Below are 19812 nucleotides of genomic sequence, written 5' to 3' on the forward strand. Positions count from 1 at the left end.
TCCTGAATGCTTTTGTCCCTCCTTCATCTAAAATTTTGTCGGCAGAGATTACACTCTCCTGAAATGCATGTAGGCTGAAGCTCACCATGCAATTTGCAACACACAGTCCAGGAGGGCTGTAGGCATCCCACTAAGCAATTTGGGCTGTAGAATTGTTTTTGAATGCTAGGCATTTCCTCTATCAGAATGCAAGTGATATAGGGGGGAAATCATAAGCCACATGTCGAGTGAGAAGCCATTTGTCACCTAGCAACCCAGTCTCTGAATTGTCATAATGGTTGGAATGTAATCGGTGAAGTGCCACCATGTGTGGGCTATGTCTCCAGCAGGATATTCATACCTGATGCAGCAATACATTTGTTAACTTCCTTAGCACAAGAACCAGACGTGAATAACGAGATACTGAAAGATTCAACAGACATTTATTTCACCTCCTGATGTACACACGTTACATTTATAGGAACTTCAGTGTCAGGGCTCTTGCTTAGTTATATGGTTACAAAGAGCAGTACGTTTCCATCATGTCATATCTCATGTGGCTCATTTAAAATGGAGACGAATACTTTTATAACCTCTGGTCACATTCTATGATCTGGTGATAGTATCATGAAGATGACTTTTTGTGTCATTGCGAATCTCTCCACCCTGACAAAGCCTTGAGCCCATTTCTCCTGCTTCTCTCAGGAGGTTACAATATCTTTGTCCTTGGGCAAGGTTCTCCAATTCATTATGGTTCCAAATGGAATATCTGAATTTGTCAAATTCCCAGAGAGAGGCATCTAACTGGCTTCCTTGCTTTATATACTGGCCTCCTCAGTGGTCACTTCAAGATTAGTTTAAGAAAAGAATTCTTCCCTTGTGATACATTCCTATCAGATCAAGTTAATTTATATTTTTAAACAGCCAATTTAACCACACTTACTTAAGTTAACAATAGAGTGAATTTATTTGTTATAAAGAAAGAAGAAATAATAAAATAATATACAAACACACATATTAGATTTGAGAGGTGAGTCCAAAATAATTTAACAATGTATAATGATCAGTCTCTGGTACTGTGAAGACTAGATGATGGGACACTGTTTTCTTTATGTTGAGTGATGTTAGTAGATGATTTTGAGATATTTGGCCTTGTAGGTCAGCTGCAAGGGGTTTGAACTCTTTCTGTGCAATTGTGGTTTTGCTTGTTTTCTGGTTTCTAGTAAAAGCCGAAAGACTTCCTTTCTTTTTAGTTGAAGCACAGGAATGACTAAGAATTTCCTCAGCTGTGACTCACAGCACATACCTTTACTAACAGTACACCCAGACAAGGGCTGAAAACTGGCTTTTAACCCTTGTACCAGTGTATTGTGTATCCTTGAAAGAGTCTCTTGCCTGGACTGTACTTTGTCATACCATTATGTTCACAGTCTGAGATAGCTCACAGAAGATTTCAGTGACAACAATTCCAGCAATGTCACGGAGTTAATTATTGCAATCAATATCCTATATGATAACATCATAACAAAAATATCATAACAAAACTTAAAGATTTTATCTGATGTATATACTGTTTTTATGTTTGATGTTCATCGTACAATACTTTTAATAGCTCCTGACCCCATGCTCATATGTAATCCTGTGTTGGTTTATCCTTTTATAGTTGACAGACCAGTGAGAGTTTATGCAGATGGAATATTTGATCTCTTTCATTCGGGTCATGCTCGGGCTCTCATGCAGGCCAAAAATCTTTTTCCAAATACCTACTTACTTGTTGGAGGTAAGAATTTGTAACAAAATGTGCCAACTTAAAAGAAACAAACTTTTTTGTGGATGACTCAAAGACTAATTGAGAAATTATGATGACTACTCACATCAAAAAAATGTGATGAATATTTCTTCAATGTATTTTTGACCCCATTGGACCAGTGGTTCTGCCATTGCTGGGGTGTTTCTTTTAGAAGAGAAGTGCATTTGGCTCCTACAGATTGTTCCCCATATTTTCAATGGAAAATAGTCATCCTGGATGAAAACTGTTGCCCTGGTTCAATTGAGAGCTAACGTTGACTTGGTCTCCATTCTTGTGTACCATCAGTCACTGTGCCCTGATGTTCCAAATGTGAATAGTACATCAGTTCAAAAGTGCTAAATAAAAGTGGCTGCTTTACCTAATGACTCCTATACATTTTTATGTTTTCTAGATTTTTCCATCACACACACTCATGCTTGCCAAGTGTCACTCAATTTTTGGTTTAAAAATATAACCACTTTTGATGATATCACTCTGAAATATAAGCACTGTTTCAAACCCTTAAATGGATCTGCAATCTGTATCATTCTTGCTTTTCTCAAATGTCACTTCTATTATTCCCTCAGTGTTGACAGTTCTGCTCATATCCTCCTACAGCTCCTTTGCTCAGTAATCAAAATGTTCTTGCAACAAGCAATTTTTTTCTTTGATGCAAGTATTAAGGGATACATTAGTGTTAATGACAAGATAAAGTACTGTCAGGTATATTAATAGTTTGATCACAAGAGAAAGTTATAAATTTTCATTGCAAGTGATGGTTAAATAACAGCACACACAATCAATCTTGTACCCAACATATTCGACATGAAAGCAAAAGATAGTCATGAAGAAAGAGAGATGTAGATTATTTGTGATTTAGCTTACATTTAAGATATGTACTGACAAACGGTATGACTTAGACTATCTTTAAAACCTGAGCTGCTCAACTGAATAGTGTGTAAATATTTGCTGTATTAGTTACCCTCTTCCTTGATGCCACTGACCACATTGTGTTCCATTTATACACTACTTTCACCTACTCTATACTGCTGCTTTTTAAACAACAGCTAGACATTGTAAGTGACTTGTCTTTTAGCATTCCCTTCTGATATGCAAATGACAGAGTTTTGCTTGACACTTTTGCTTGCTATTACCCTATAAAACTACATTTGAGAAGAGAAATGGAAAATAATGGATATAAAGTAATTATAAATTGTGCAGTAGCACATTGTTCTTACCAATAAAATGGAATGCTCTGTGTTATAATGTAAAATATTCTACAAATTCATATACTTTTATAAGATCATACTTGTCAAAGTTGAATGTACAGACATTAAAGTGAAATGGTGACAGCCATTCAAAAAGATTTGCTGACAGGACCAGTACTGATGTCTATAGGAAATGCTTGTGCAATGGATTTCTTATAAGGAGTGCTTGTGTGTTTGACCTCAGTGTGTAGTGATGATCTAACACATCAATACAAAGGATTCACTGTCATGAATGAGATCGAGCGGTATGATGCCCTGAGACATTGTCGCTATGTTGATGAGGTTATCAGGGATGCACCATGGACACTATCTCCGGAATTTCTTGAAAAACATAAGGTATGTTTCTTAACGACCCTTCCCCCTCCTATCAAGTGTCTATATACCTTTCGCAAACATTTGCATGCATTAACTGTTACTGCTGTATGCTAATTTTATAATTTGAGAAAATTAGTTGTATATTACTCCATGTACAGATTATACCGTGAGGGGACATTCTTGTTCAAGTGACACAGCATTTCAAAGCTCATTTAAACTCTCAACAAGAGGAGAAAGCACCCTCTACTGACAAATCGTTGAAATGTAGCATATGATCCAAAGTGAATTTGTTCTCAATTCCTATACACTATCTGTATTCATAATTGTACAATTAATTTGTATGAGAACATTTATACTGAATATTCAGTGTTAGCATTTAATGGGAAAAAGCCCTTCAAATGTATCAAATCTGCAATACAATTGAGAAGCCCAATGCATTTGATGTATTTTGGTTGCAGGTTTCCCACCACTGAAGACGCGATGTCCAGATTCACCACTACTTTGTTTTCTTGAACCTAACTTTCAGCTGGCTTCCCAAATTTAAGGAATTTTAAATGTTTAAAGTTAAAGTCTGTTCTCACTACTTCTCTCCTATCAACTGCTGGTTCAGACAATTAGGGGGACTCAGTAGGATGCTCCCACTCTTGGTGCCAGTGGAGCCAACAACCAAGTGCTTCCTGAAACTTCCAACTACAGTGCCCACTCTTCAATAGAGGGCCACTCCCCAAGGATCTTGCTATTAGAGAATGATTCTTGAGTTAGGGCAGGACAGCAGCAAACAACCACCATTGCAGCCCAATACCTTTCAAATGTACAGAAATCGAAGGCAGACTGCCATTCACCTACTCTTCAATTATACCTCTGTTGTTTCCTGCCACTATCTTCCTATGGGTCTATTTCTTACACTGGGTGCATATAGCAACTAACAAACTGCTAAAATCCAATATAGGTCTGATTTGCAGTTCAGGCTAGATATTAACATGCAGTAGAAGAACACAAATCAAGTTAATGAAAAGATATGAACAAGAGTATGAATATAATATGTTACCTATTAGATTAGATTCCCTACTGAGTGGAATCAGGCCCTTTGGCCCAACCAGCCATACCGACCCTCCAAAGAGTAACCTACCCAGACCCATTTCCCTCTGACTAATGCACCTAACACTATGGGCAATTTAGCATGGCCAATTCACCTGATCTGCACATCTTTGGATTGTGGGAGGAAATCAGAGCATCTGGATGAAACCCACACAGACAAACTCCACACAGATAGTCACCCAAGGCTGGAATTGAACCTGGGCCTCAGGTGCTGTGAGGCAGCAGTGCTAGCCACTGTGCCACCCCCTATGTGTCTATTTAATAATGAAGTAGAATCATAGAATGGATGTTGTCCCTAAATTGCACACCAATTCATTTCAGTTTGGATAATCTCTGTCTGTAAAGCTCCATGGACTGTAGTTTAGATATTAATACCATTCTACCATGGAGAAAGTGAGGACTGCAGATGCTGGAGATCAGAATTGAGAGTGTGTAGCTGGAAAAGCAAAGCAGGTCAGGCAGCATCCGAGGAGCAGAAGAATCAACGTTTCAGGCATAAGCCCTTGGTTTGCCTGGATTATTGAGAATACACTCGTCTATTTATTTGTTCATTATATCTCCTCTTGCCTTTCTTACATGCTAATTTAAACAAGCACTAACAGACAAATAAAAGTCAAAGTTACTGCTGCAAATCTATCGGAACCACTGCCAGTACTAAAGGCAAAAAAAGTACTTCCTTCATATTTTCAACTTTTACCAAATTCCCAATATTTGTGCTCTATTGACATTGCACTCTTTTTTTAATTATTACTAGTAGTACTAGTAATAATTACTACTAGTAATCATCATGAGCAGTAAAAATGACTACCCACACTTCCAAATAATCAAAATGTCATACTTGGACTCACAATGAAAAACACCCAAAGAAACCAGGGGATATTATTAGAAGTCTTGCATTTTGCATGCATTCTTATCTTCATTAAGCTTGGTTCATGTGTCATGATCTTTGAGTAACAATGTAAAGCTATTAGCTGAATATATCAATATTTTGGAGTAGAAGAAATAGCTTATTGGAATATCACAAGTGGCATATTTCTTGCTTTTTTTAAACACTGTAAGCTGAGGTTTTTCCACCACTAGGTGACGCTGTGGTGCGACACTTTGTGATCCAGACATCTGTTTCACTCCGGGCAAAGTTAAATTTCAAAGTTTGCTTATAGCCTGTTTCTCCAAGTAAGTACTTAATTAACATATATTGGCAAGTATTTTTAATTTTAGTCACTCTCCCCATCAGACATAATTTAAAAATAATAACATTCCTCCAAGTTCATTAAGTGGAAGTTTCCTGTGCGGTCCTCTGAATAGGAAATAATTTTTCACCTGAAATAGGAAAATCCAGTCCGGTTTATGCAATTATGTTTTTCAATTATTGCAGGTTCAGCCACTCAGCTCCTTTACTATTGATTTATTTCATTGACGCCAGCCTTCATGTCAGCGTGCAAAGGTTTAATTAATTACTTTGGGAAAATGCCATTTTTGTAACACTTTCTTGTTATCTATTTCGTTTGAATTAATCACATTCCAACATCAAAAGAGGCTTTGGAATTCGTAAAGGATATTTCTTCCCCCATAACTTTTTTTTGCCCTGCCCTTCCTTTTTTTTCTAGACTATTTAATTTGGTTTCTGCATCTTTCTTATCATTTTAGCCTATCTTCTCTATGTTCTTCCATGCAGTTGTTGACTCCATGCTCACAGTGCCTTACTGCACAACTCTCTTCTCTCTTTGCTCTGCTGTATTCATTCATGCATCCAACTCCTGTTTATTTAGGTAAGAACATAAGAAATAGGAGCAGGGGTACGCTGTTCAGTCCTTCAAGTCAGACCTGCCTTTGATCCACTGAACTATGTCTCCTCATCACCTCTACTCCACACTCTGCAATTGGTGACAGAACCTTCTGTCATCTCTACTTCACTCTGATTCTCTACCCAAAACTCTGTACAACTCTACTTTCTTTTGAACATGCTTTTAATCTTTTAATTCTTCCATTGCTGCTTGAAAGGTAATTTTCGTTGATGAAACAATTTGGGACACTTACTAAATTTAAAGCACTATATAAAAGCAAATTGTTGTGTTTCTGGTATCATTAAGAATATGACAGAATTGGTATTGAGCTTGTTCTAATGAACTATCCTACTGAAATTCTACATAGAAACATCAGTAGGTTATACAGTCATAGAGATGTACAGCACAGAAACAGACTTTTCAGTCCAACTCGTCCATGTTGACCAGAAATCCTAACCTAATCTACTTCCATTTGCCAGCATATACCCATCCCGATGCTTTTTAAATGCTGTAATTGTACCAGCCTCCACCACTTCCTCTGGCAGCTCATTTCATACATGCACCACCTTCTGTGTGGAAAAAGTTGCCCCTTTTATATCTTTCCCCTCTCACTCTAAACCTATGCCCTCAAGATCTGGACTCTCCCACCACAGAAAAGACCTTGTCAATTTATCCTATGCATGCCCCTCATGATTTTATAAACCTCTGTTAAGTCACTCCTCAGCCTCCGGTGCTCCAGGGAAAACAGCCCCATCCTATTCAGGCTCTCCCTATAGCTCAGATCCTCCAACACCGGCAACAAACTTGTAAATCTTTTCTGAACTATTCATGTTTCACAACATCCTTCTGATAGGAAGGACACCAGAGCTGCATGCAATATTCCAACAGTGGTCTAACCAATGACCCATACTGCTGCAACATGACCTCTCAACTCCTGTACTCAATACTCTGACCAATAAAGGAAAGCATACCAAATGCTTTCTTCACTATCCTATTGACGTGCAGTTCTACTTTCAAGGAACTATGAACTTGCACTTCAAGGTCTCTTTGTTCAGCAACACTCCATAGGACCTTACCATTAAGTAATAAATCCTGCTAAGATTTGCTTTCCCAAAATGCAGCACCTCACATTTAACTGAATTAAACTCCATCTGCCACTCCTCAGCCCATTGGCCCATTTGGTCAAGATCCTGTTGTACACTGAGGTAACCTTCTTCATTGTCCACTACACCTCCAATTTTGGTGTCATCTGCAAACCGACTAACCATACCTCCTATGCTCACATCCAATCATTTATATAAATGATGAAAAGTAGAGGACCCAGCATTGCTCCTTGTGGCACACCACAGGTCACAGATGTCCAGTCTGAAAAGTAATCCTCCACCACCACCCTCTGTCTTCTACCTTTGAGCCAGTTCTATATCCAAATGGCTGATTCTCCCTGTATTCCATGAGATCTAACCTTGCTATCCAGTCTCCCATGGGGAACCTTGTCAAGTGCCTTACTGCGGTCCAGATAGATCACATCGACTGTTCTGCCCCCATCAATCCTCTTTGCTACTTCTTCAAAAAACTCAATCAGGTTTCTGAGACATGATTTCCCATGCGCAATGCGATGTTGACTATCCCTAATCAGTCCTTGCCTTTCCAAATACATGTACATCCTGTCATTCAGGATTCCCTCCAACAACTTGCCCACCACTGATGTCAGTCTCACCAGTCTATAGTTCTCTGGCTTTTCCTGACCACCTTTCTTAAATAGTGTCACCACATTACCCAACCTCCAGTCTTACAAAAGCTCACCTGTGACTATCGATGATACAAATATCTCAGCAAGAGGCCCAGCAATCACTTCCCTAGCTTCCCATAGAGTTCTCTGATCAGGTCCTGAGGATTTATCCACTTTTGAGTTTCAAGACATCCAGCACCACCTCCTCTGTAATATGGACATTTTTTTCAAGATGTCAACATCTGTTTCCTTACACTGTATATCTTCTATGTCCTTCTCCACAGTAAACACTGATGCAAAATACCCGTTTTGTATCTCTCCATTTCCTGCGGCTTCACACATATGCTGCTTTGCTGATCTTTGAGGGGGCCAATCTCTCCCTAGTTACCCTCTTGCCCTTAATATATTTATAAAAACCTTTTGGATTCTCCTTAACTCTATTTGCCAAATGTATCTCATGTCCCCCTTTTGGCCTCCTGATTTCCCTCTTAGGTATACTCCTACTGCCTTTATACTCTCCTGTTCATTCATTCGATCTCTCCTGTCTATATCTGATGTATACTTCCTTCTTTTTCTTAACCAAAACCTCAATTTCTCTCATCATCCAGTTTTCTCTAGACCTACCAATCTTTCCTTTCACCCTAACAGGAATATACTATCTCTGGACTCTCGTAATCTCATTTCTGAAGGCTTCCCATTTTCCAGCCGTCCTTTACCTGTGAACATCTGCTCCCAATCAGCCTTTGAAAGTTCTTCCTTAAAACGACAAAATTAGCTTTCCTCCAGTTTAGAACTTCAACTTTCAGATCTGGTCTATCCTTTTCCATCACTATTTTAAAACTAATAGAATTATGGTCACTGCCCCAAAGTGCTCCCCTACTGACACTCAGTCACCTGTCTGGCTTTATTTCCCAAGAGTAGGTCAAGACGTACCTTCTCTAGTAGGTACATCCACATACTGAACCAGGAAATTCTCTTGTACACACTTAACAAATTACTCTCCATTTAAACCCTTAACACTATGGCAGTCCACTATGGTACTATGTTTGGAAAGTTAAAATTCTCTACCATAATCACCCTATCATTCTTACAGATAACTGGAATCTCCTTACAAATTTGTTTCTCAATTTCCTGCTGACCTTTGGGGTGTCTATAATACAATCCCAATAAGGTTGTCATCCCTTTGTTATTTCTCAGTTCCACCCAATTAACTTCCCTGGATATATTTCCGGAAATATCCTCCCTAAGTAAAGCAGTAATACTCTCCTTTATCAAAAACACCACTACCTCTCCTCCACTTCCTCCCTTTCTATCCTTCCTGTAGCATTTGTATCCTGGGTCATTAAGCTGCCAGTCCTGTCCATACCTGAGCCATATTTCTGTAATTGCTATGATATCCCAGTTCCATGTTCCTAACCATGCCCTGAGTTCGTCTGCCTTTTCTGGTAGGCTTCTTGCATTGAAGTAAATGCAGTTTAATTTATCAGTCCGATCTTGATCTTTGCTTAGTTTCTTCCTGCCTTGACTGTTTGATTTGCTCCCTTTCCCATCTGTACCAATCTCAGATTGATCTCTTTCTTCACTGTTTCCCTGGTCCCACCCTCTCCACCTTACTAATTTAAATCCTCCTGAACAGTTCTAGCAACCTGCCATTATATTTGTCCCCTGCCAATTCAGGCGCAATCAATTCTTTTTATACAGGTCACTTCTACCCCATAAGAGATTCCAATGAACCAAAAATGTGAACCCTTCTCCCCTGCACCAACTCCTCAGCCATGCATTCATCTGCCCTCTCCTCCTATTCCTACCCTCACTAGCTCATAGCACCAAGAGTAATCCAGATATTATTACCCTCAAAGACCTTTATAAATTCCTGCCTAACTTCCTACATTGTCCCTTCAGAATCTCATCCTTTTCCCTTCCTATGTATTAGTTCCTATGTGTATAATGATCTAAAGCTGGTCCCTCTCCCCTTTGAGAACATTCTACACCCTCTCTGAGTTATCCTTGATCCTGGCACCAGGGCAGCAACACACCCTTCTGTTTTTTGCTGTGGGATGCAGAACATCTGTCTGTGTCTCTGACTAGAGAGTCCTCTGTCACAATTGATCACTTGGAACCCGGTGTACCCCTCAATACAGGTCATTCAACTCTTCCAGCCTATTTTGGCGTGGGTCATCCATATCTTAACTTCATTTGCATATCATTGTTCCATAGCACATATACGCTTCCTGTCAAAAATCTATCAATCTCTATCTTTTCAGTGATAACATGTCTGATACCAATGGACCTGGTTCACATTTCAAGTTTTCTAGTTTTATTCTAGACTTGCTGCACCATTAATGTAGCCAGAGGTCCAGGATGATTTGAATCCCAATGTACCTCTCTCCTTATGTATTAACAGCTGATACCAGTCCCAAATCTACTCTTTTGAAATCTTCATTATCTTAGCATTGAAAACATAAAATCCTTTGGTTACAAATTGGGGAATTTTGACTTTGGGCAGTTGTCTGGCCATGTGGGTTGCCTGTTGATGGTCATACACATCCAGTTTTCATCCAATTGATTCCTAGAAGTTGAAAATCAGGAGAATTCTCATAATGAAGGACAATCATTCTGTCAGGTCACTGCCAAGCTCATGAGGGTGCCAACTGCACCCACTGAACCTCTGCAATGCAGAATGCCTCATTTTGACATCCTTTGCATTCACTTCTCTGGTAAGGTTACAGAAAATAAAATAAAATCCAGCTGTATCACAATTGAATCTTACTTGAGTAACTGGTTGAAAATGCTTCATATTGTAAATTATTTCTAATGACACTTTCTCTTAGATTGATTTTGTGGCACACGATGATATTCCATACTCCTCTGCTGGATCAGATGATGTCTATAAACACATTAAGGAAGCTGGTATGTTCTTGTCAATCTAACCATCATTAGTTTGCTGTATTTGATAATGCATAAAATGTTCATAAACACATATATTTAAAATGTATGGTTGGAGACCCAATTCTTCCAGTATTTGTATTGGTCAGGCTGTTCATTGCATATAGAACAAAAATAACCTACTTCTCTGTGAACCTTTAATATAGAAAAATGTCCCAAGATATTTCAGAGAACCACAAGAAAAAAGGACTTTGTCAAAGTAGAGTACAAGGACAACCAAAGATTTTATAAGAGAGTTGAGTTCCAAAAAGCATCTTAGATGAGAGAGAGAGATGGATACAGTTGGGACACAATTCGACTGAAAGCATGGTTGTCAGTGTTAGTGTGAAGGTATACAAAACCAACTAGTGTCAGATGAATAGAATGTTTTGTTAATGGAGGTTAGATAAATAGGGAAGTGTGAGACCACATAGGACTTTAAACAAGAGGATACAAATCTAAAGCATAAGGCATTGGGTGATTAGAGCTAATCCAAATCAGTGAAAATAGATTTGAGGAATAAGAAGGAATTGACACACAATAAGATATATGCAGCAGGAAATTGGGTGAGCTGAGTTATACAAAGGTTAAAGATCAGGAAGTTAGCCAGGGGAATACTGGAATATTCAAGGCCAACGACAAAAGAGGCATATTAGCAGCAGCAAAATGTATTCACCCCCACAGCCTGCTCTGCTTTAATAAGATTATGGCTGATCTGATCATGGCCTCAAATCCACATTCCCACCTATCACTAATAATGTTTCACTCCCTTATTCATCAAGAATCTATCTATCATTACCTTGAAAATTTTCAATGACCTTACCTTCATTCTCTGGGAAAGAGAGTTTCAAAGACTGGAAACCCTCAGAGAGCGAGAAAAAAATCCTTTACATGGAGCCATAGAGTCACAGAGATGTAGAGCACAAAACAGACCCTTCGGCTCAACTCGTCCATGCCGACCAGATATCCCAACCCATTCTAGTCCCACCTGCCAGCATCCAGCCCATACCTCTCCAAACATTTCCTATTCATATACCCATCCAGATGCCTTTTAAACGTTGCAATTGTACTAGCCTTCACTGCTTCCCCTGGCAGCTCATTCCATAAACGTACCACCCTCTGCATGACAATGTTGCCCCTAAGGTCTCTTTTATATCTTTCCCCTCTCACTTTAAACCTATGCCCTCTCGTTCGGGACTCCCGACCCCAGAGAAGAGACTTTGTCTATTTATCCTAACCATGCCCCTCATGATTTTCTTAAGTTCTATGAGGTCACACCTAGCCTCTGATGCTCCAGGTAAAACAGCCCTAGCCTATTCAACCAGTCGCTATAGCTCAAATCCTCCAACCTTAACAACATCCTTGTAAATCTTTTCTGAACCCTTTCAAATTTCACAACATCCTTCCCATAGGAAGGAGACCAGAAATACACACAATATTCCAACAATGGCCTAACCGATGTTCTGTATAGCCGCAACATGACCACCCAACTCCTGTACTCTATACTCTGACCAATAAAGAAAAGCATACCAAACACCTTCTTCACTATCCTATCTACCTACAACCCTACTTTCAAGAAGCTATAATCTGCACTTTGTTCTGCAACACTCCGTAGGAACTTACCATTAAGTGCATGCGTCCTGCTAAGATTTGCTTTCCCAAAATGCAGCATCTCGAATTTATCTAAATTAAACACCATCTGCCACTCCACAGCCCATTGACCCATCTGATCAAGATCCCGTTGTAATCTGAGGTAACCTTCTTCACTGTACATTACACCTCCAATTTTGATGTCATCTGAAACTTACTGACTATACCTCTGATACTCCCATCCAAATCATTTAAGTAAATGACAAAAAGTAGTGGACCCAGCACCAATCCTTGTGGCACTCCACTTGTCACAGGCCTCCAGTCTGAAAAACAACCTTGCGCCACCACCCTCTGTCTTCTACCTTTGAGCCAGTTCTGTATCCAAATGGCTAGATCTCCCTGTACTCCATGAGATCTAACCTTGCTCACCAGTCTCCCATGTGGAATCTTGATGAATGCCTTACTGAAGTCCATATAGATCACATCCACCATTCTGCCCTCATCAATCCTCATTGTTATGTCTTCAAAAAACTCAATCAAGTTTGTGAGACATGATTTCCCACACACAAAGCCATGTTGGCTATCCCTAATCGGTTCTTGCCTTTCCAAATACATGTACATCCTGTCCCTCAGGATTCACTCCAACAACTTGCCCACCACCGACGTCAAGCTCACTGGTCTATAGTTCCCTGGCTTGTCCTTACTACCTTTCTTAAACAGTGGCACCATGTTAGCCAATCTCCATCTTCTGGCACCTCACCTGTGGCTATCGATGATACAAATATCTCAGCAAGAGGCCTAGCAATCACTTCTCTAGCTTCTCACAGAATTCTAGGGTACACCTGATCACATCCTGAGGATTTAACAACTTTTATGTGTTTCAAGACATCCAGCACTTCCTCCTCTGTAATATGGACATTTTCAAGATGTCACCATCTATTTCCCGACATTGTATATCTTCTATGTCCTTCTCCACAGTAAACACTGATGCAAAATACTTGTTTAATATCTCCCCATCTCCTGCGGCTCCACACAAAGGCCGCCTTGCTGATCTTTGAGGGTCCCTATTTTCTCCCTAGTTAGCCTTTTGTCCTTAATGTATTTGTAAAAACCCTTTGGATTCTTCTTAACCATATTTGCCAAAGTTATCTCATGTCCCCTTTTTGCCTCCTGATTTCCCTCTTAAGTATACTCCGTCTGCCTTTATACTCTTCTAAGGATTCATTCAATATCTCCTGTCTACATCTGACATATGCTTCCTTCTTTTTCTTAACCAAACCCTCAATTTCTTTAGTCATCCAGCATTTCCTACATCTACCCCAGCCTTTCCTTTCACCCTAACAAGAATATACTGTCTCTGCACTCTCGTTATCTCATTTCTGAAGGCTTCCCATTTTCCAGCCATCCCTTTACCTGCGAACATCTGCGCCCAATTAGCTTTTGAAAATTCTTGCCTAATACCGTCAAAATTAGCTTTTCTCCAATTTAGAACTTCAACTTTTACATCTGGTCTATCCTTTTCCATCACTACTTTAAAAATAATAGAATTATGGTCGCTGGTCTCAAAATGCTCCCCGCTGACACCTCAGTCACGTGCCCTGCCTTATTTCCCAAGGGTAGGTCAAGTTTTGCACCTTCTCTAGTAGGCACATCCACATATTGAATCAGAAAATTTTCTTGTACACATTTAACAAATTCTTCTCAATCTAAACCCTTAACACTATAGCAGTCCCAGTCCATGTTTGGAAAGTTAAAATCCCCTACCATAAACTCCCTATTATTCTTATAGACAACTGAGATCTCCTTACAAGTTTGTTTCTCAATTTCCCACTATTAATTGCTCTATAATACAATCCCAATGGGGTGATCATCTCTTTGTTATTTCTCTATTCAACCCAAAAACTTCCCTGGATGTCTTTCTGGGAATATCCTCCCTCAGTACAGTTGCATTGCTATCCCTTATCAAAAATGCCACTCCCCCTCCTTTCTTGCCTCCCTTTTTGTCCGTCCTGTAGCATTTGTATCCTGAAACATTAAGCTGCCACCTCCATCTTAAATGGGTGAAGGAGAAACATCCTTTCAGCATCTGTTCTGTCAAGTCATCTCAGGATCTTAATCTTCAATAACATTACCACTCACTCACTCAAACTCTGTTGGACACAATGATTATCCTGGTCAACCTTTCCTGATAATCACCCACTCCTGATCTTAGGTTCAGGTGACTAAACATTTTCTGGACTGCTTCTAATGCATTTACAGCCTTTCTTAAATAAGAAGACCAAAACTGCGGAGGGGGAGGGAGCCCATAAGTATATGGAGGGAAGGAATTCATGCTGGGGAAAGGGATTGTGGGATGGTGATAGGTGGATGCAGGTATCAGTTATTGTGATCACTCAGTGAGAAGGGTGGAGTGGACAGGTGAGTAGGAAGATGGAGAGATTAGGACAGGTCAGGGAGGTGAGGAGGAGAAGTGGGACTGTACATGGGACAAGGCTGGTGGAGGAGTGGTTTTGAATCTGGTGATGTCGATATTGAGGCCATTGGGCTGTAAGCTTCTCAGGTGAAATATCAGGCGTTGTTCCTCCAGTTTCCATTTGGCCTCACTCTGATAGTGGAGGAGGGCAAGGATGGACATGTTGCCATGGGAGTGGGAGGGGAAATTAAAATGGTTGGCAACCAAAAGGTCCAGAACACAGATGCTACATGAACTAGTCCCCGAGTCTGTGTATACTGGAGAAATTTAAACTCGGATGAGGCAAAATGTAAACTCGATATATCTGCCCATTTTCACAATGATGGATTTTTGGAGTTACTGTGCTTTCTCAAATATTCCTGGGTACATATTTTTTCCACAAAACTGGCTAAGTGGTTTAAACCTTTGCCTGATCTGAGTATCTGTCAGTGCAGCTTTATGTTCAGCCAGCAGCTGGCACACTGACACTGTATAAGAAGACAAAACTCTTGAGCGTTTTTCCTGGGTGAGCAAACCTACCCGTAGGCAGCAGACGGATTTTACTTTAGAGCAAAAAGCTGCCAAGTTGAACTTCTTACACCACCATAACCGAAACAGGCTTGACAGACCCAAAATTGGGAAGTAAAATGTTCACTCACTTCATTATTACTCAGTTTCAAGGAGGAATTAATCACTCTTTAAAAGAATATTTGCATCTATATAACACTTTCCATTATCAGCGAACATCCTAATTATAGTCAATAATTTACTTTTGAAGTGTAGTCACTGTTGTAATGGAGCATCTTAGAAATTACAGCCAATATGTAATGATTTTAAATAATGAGTTGAAGTGCCTTAATGCAATTTTTTTTAACTTTTAGGCATGTTTGTCCCAACTCAACGAACAGAGGGCATCTCTACATCTGACCTTATTACCAGAATTGTAAGAGATTATGATGTTTATGCCCGACGTAATCTTCAGAGAGGTTACACAGCCAAAGAGCTTAACGTTAGTTTCATAAATGTGAGTCTCCTCTTATGGTGCGGCCTTTCCGACTGTGAATATGTTATTGTACAGTGTCCAAACTAAATGCTGGCTTTGTCTAGCTTAGACTTGAAAGGATTGCTTACAATGCACATTTCTCTACAGCAAAGATTCTGGGCTGCTGGGAAAGAAAGTCTCTATTAACAATAACAAAAGCTGCCCTACTGTTTAGAGTCCAACTGATGTACACGCTGCATAACCTTCATGCCAGTAGTATGAAAAGAATAAATTAAGCTTAGTGCTGTTGAATTGTACTATTAATTTAATTCAGTTTGATTAGCAGACTGTATCTTTATTCCAATAGTTTGTCGTTTTAGTTTGATTTCTCCCTGTTCTTTTTGGCAGTACTGCTGACACATTTCCTATTCCCAGCAGGGTTTGAGTCACTGATTTCTTTGTGGTTAACCGTCAATACCATTCCAAATACTGACCAGTTTTTATTTTTCTTCTTCTAATCCCTGAGTTACTTTTTCCCAGATGTCCATCCAACTAAGAAGCAACAAACATGGCTGTGACACACAGACAAATTCAAATTCTCAGCAGCTATGATTTACCACTGAGGCAAAATGCTCACACTGCTGGCAGTTTAAAGTAAAGCTTTATCTCCATTGTAGCCATTTTGGTACAACTTTCCATTATTACATCCTCTGTTATTGCAGGAAATTTCTAATTTTATAATGAATCCTCATGTTCACTCATTGTGTATTGTGGGTTTAGTAAGTAAAGACGGCATAATCCCAGATAATCATAGGACTGCTCTCTCATTAGCGAGAGGTGACTGGTGGTGGTTTAACCTCAAGCAAGGGGAGAAATTAAAAATCAGCATCTTTCAAGTTAATTGCAGCCTGCACTGGAATTGAACCCACACTGTTGGCATTCCTCTGTACTACAGACCAGCTGTCCAGCTAATTGAGCTAACAGACCACCTGAGTATGCCAAGAGACATTGCTCCAAACTGACCATCAATCTGTGTTGTTTTCTTTTTGTTAACTGCATACCGACTTGAATCAGATATTTTCAGACGAGCTAATGGTTTCAGAGATTTACAAAAGTTACATGTCAGCAAGTTGCTATAATTAATTTCCTGGAATAAACCATTCTGGAAATAATCATGCCCAAAGTTGTCATCTTCAAGATTAATCAAGTGTTCATGAAACATGATACCATTCCTTACGTGAATAAATCAACTGGTTACACTAGATTTTTCCACACACATGCAGAATTGAGAGACAGTAGTGTTGGAATAGTGATGAATGTTACTTGATTTAAAGAATAATGTTAAGATTTCCAACTTTAAAATTCTATTGCATTGTTGTACTATGTTGTTATTTATGTATAATTGGCCTGTTTCTGATGGTATAATGTTAAGCTCATTAAAAAGTGCCGAAAGAATGTCTAAAATATAGGCTTCTGCGAGGTGAATTTCTCTATTTATACCTCAGGGTCCTATGGAGCTAGAGGGAATTACAATTGTGATAGTAAGTTGATTTTGTATTGTGCATGTGGATTCCACAGCTGATTGAGATTATCATAGACTTGCCGTGTAAAAGATCTCTACCCAAAAATTAGTGAGATGTATCTAAGGTCTTAAAGCCCCAAATACCATTTTGTGTGCCTGTGACTTGGAGGAAATTATTCTTTGTCATGTCTCTCAACCTGTCTGCAGACTTTAATAAAGTTGTCCACACCATCCTCATTCTATATCTCCCCAATGCAATTCATTCTTATCTAATTGCCAAAACTCTGCAGCGCATGTCCTAATTTTTGTCATTTTCCCTTTACACTTCACCCCTGTGTTCACTGATCTTTTAATTTCCAGAAAGCCAATTTGAAGACATTTAAGGTCTTGGCCTCCACTGTGCTCCGTGGCAATGAATTGCACAGGCCCACCACACTCTGGCTGAAGAAATGTCTCCTCATTTCCATTCAAAATTGACCCCCTCTAATTCTAAGGTTGTGCCCATGGGCCCTAGTATCCCTGCCTAACAGATACAAATTCCCAGCATCCACCCTTTCTAAGCCATCCATTATTTTGTAAGTTTCTATTAGATCTCCCCTCAACCTTCTTAACTCTAATGAATCCTCAGCTGTTCATTGTATGTTAGGCCTACCATTCCAGGGATCATCCGTGAGAATCTCTGCTGGACACACTCCAGTGTCAGTATGTCCTTCCTGAGGTGTGGGGCCCAGAACTGGATACTGTATTCAAATGGGGCCTAACCAGAGCATTATAAAGTCTGGAGTACATCACCGCTTTTACATTTCAACCCTCTTGAGATAAATGACAACATTACATTTGATTTCTTAACCACAGACTTAACCTGCAAGTCAACCTTTAGAGAATCCTGGACTAGCACTCCCAGATCCCTTTGTACTTTGGCTTTATGAATTTTCTCACTGTTTAGAAAATATTCCATGCCTGTATTCTTTTTTTCCAAAGTGCAAGACCTTGCATTTGCTCACATTGAATTTCATCAGCCATTTCTTGGACCCCTCTCCTAAACTGTCTAAATCTTTCTGCAGCCTCCCCACCTCCTCAGGACTACCTGCCTGTCCGCCTAATGTATCATCGGTGAACTTTGCCAGAATACTCCCAGTCCGCTCATCCAAATCATTAATATATGAAGTGAACAGCTGCGACCCCAACACTGAACCCTGTGGTACATGACTTGTTACTAACTTTTTATCCCTACTCTCTGCCTTCTGTCAGACAGCCAATCTTCAATCCATGCCAGTAGCTCACCTTGAACACCATGGGCCCCCACCTTACTCAGCAGCCTCCCGTAAGGCACCTTATCAAAGGCCTTTTGGAAATCTAGGTGAATAACATCCACTGGGTTTTCCTGGTATAACCTACTTGTTACCTCGTCAAAGAATTCTAACAGGTTTGTCAGGCATGACCTCCCCTTACTAAATTCACCCTGACTTGTTCTAATCCGACCCTGCAATTCCAAGAATTTATAAATCTCATCCTTCACAATGAATTCTAGAATTTTACCAAAAACTGAGGTTAGGCTAATTGGCCTATAATTTTCCATCTTTTGTCTTGATCCTTTCTTGAACAAGGCAGTTACAACAGCAATTTTCCAATCATCTGGGACTTTCCCAGACTCCAGTGATTTTTGCTGAAAATGTGTTGCTGGAAAAGCGCAGCAGGTCAGGCAGCATCCAGGGAACAGGAGAATCGACGTTTCGGGCATAAGCCCTTCTTCAGGAATGAGGAAAGTTTGTCCAGCAGGCTACACACATCATCTATTGCATCCTCTGCACCCGATGTGGCCTCCTCTATATTAGGGAGACAGGCCGGCTACTTGCGGAGCGTTTCAGAGAACACCTCTGGGACACCAGGACCAACCAACCCAACCACCCTGTAGCTCAACATTTCAACTCCCCCTCCCACTCCACCAAGGACATGCAGGTCCTTGGACTCCTCCATCGCCAGACCACAACAAAACGACGGTTGGAGGAAGAACACCTCATCTTCCGGCTAGGAACCCTCCAACCACAAGGGATGAACAAGGATTTCACCAGTTTCCTCATTTCCCCTCCCCCCAGCCTGTCTCAGTCAAATCCATCAAATCCAGCACCGCCTTCCTAACCTGCCATCTTCTTCCCGACCTCTTCGCCCCCACTCCAGTCTGACCTATCACCCTCACCTTGACCTCTCGCCACCCATCACATTTCCGACGCCCCTCCCCCAAGTCACTCCTCCCTACCTTTTATCTTAGCCTGCTGGACAAACGTTCCTCATTCCTGAAGAAGGGCTTATGCCCGAAACGTCGATTCTCCTGTTCCCTGGATGCTGCCTGACCTGCTGCGCTTTTCCAGCAACACATTT

The 19812-nt window shown here is 40.2% G+C and overlaps 1 protein-coding gene across 2 annotated transcripts in view; it reads left to right on the forward strand.

The window, feature by feature from the left end:
* The window catches only part of LOC122555086 (choline-phosphate cytidylyltransferase B), a 66467-nt gene that overhangs the window by 34456 nt on the left and 12199 nt on the right, over window positions 1-19812 (forward strand). For both annotated transcript variants that reach the window (XM_043700757.1, XM_043700758.1), the window contains 4 exons: window positions 1643-1759; window positions 3221-3372; window positions 10794-10872; window positions 15811-15953. In XM_043700757.1, coding sequence (XP_043556692.1) covers window positions 1643-1759; window positions 3221-3372; window positions 10794-10872; window positions 15811-15953 — 491 coding nt within the window. The remainder of the gene's footprint in view (window positions 1-1642; window positions 1760-3220; window positions 3373-10793; window positions 10873-15810; window positions 15954-19812) is intronic.

This window comes from Chiloscyllium plagiosum, chromosome 12 (assembly GCF_004010195.1).
Source record: "Chiloscyllium plagiosum isolate BGI_BamShark_2017 chromosome 12, ASM401019v2, whole genome shotgun sequence".
Taxonomy (NCBI): domain Eukaryota; kingdom Metazoa; phylum Chordata; class Chondrichthyes; order Orectolobiformes; family Hemiscylliidae; genus Chiloscyllium; species Chiloscyllium plagiosum.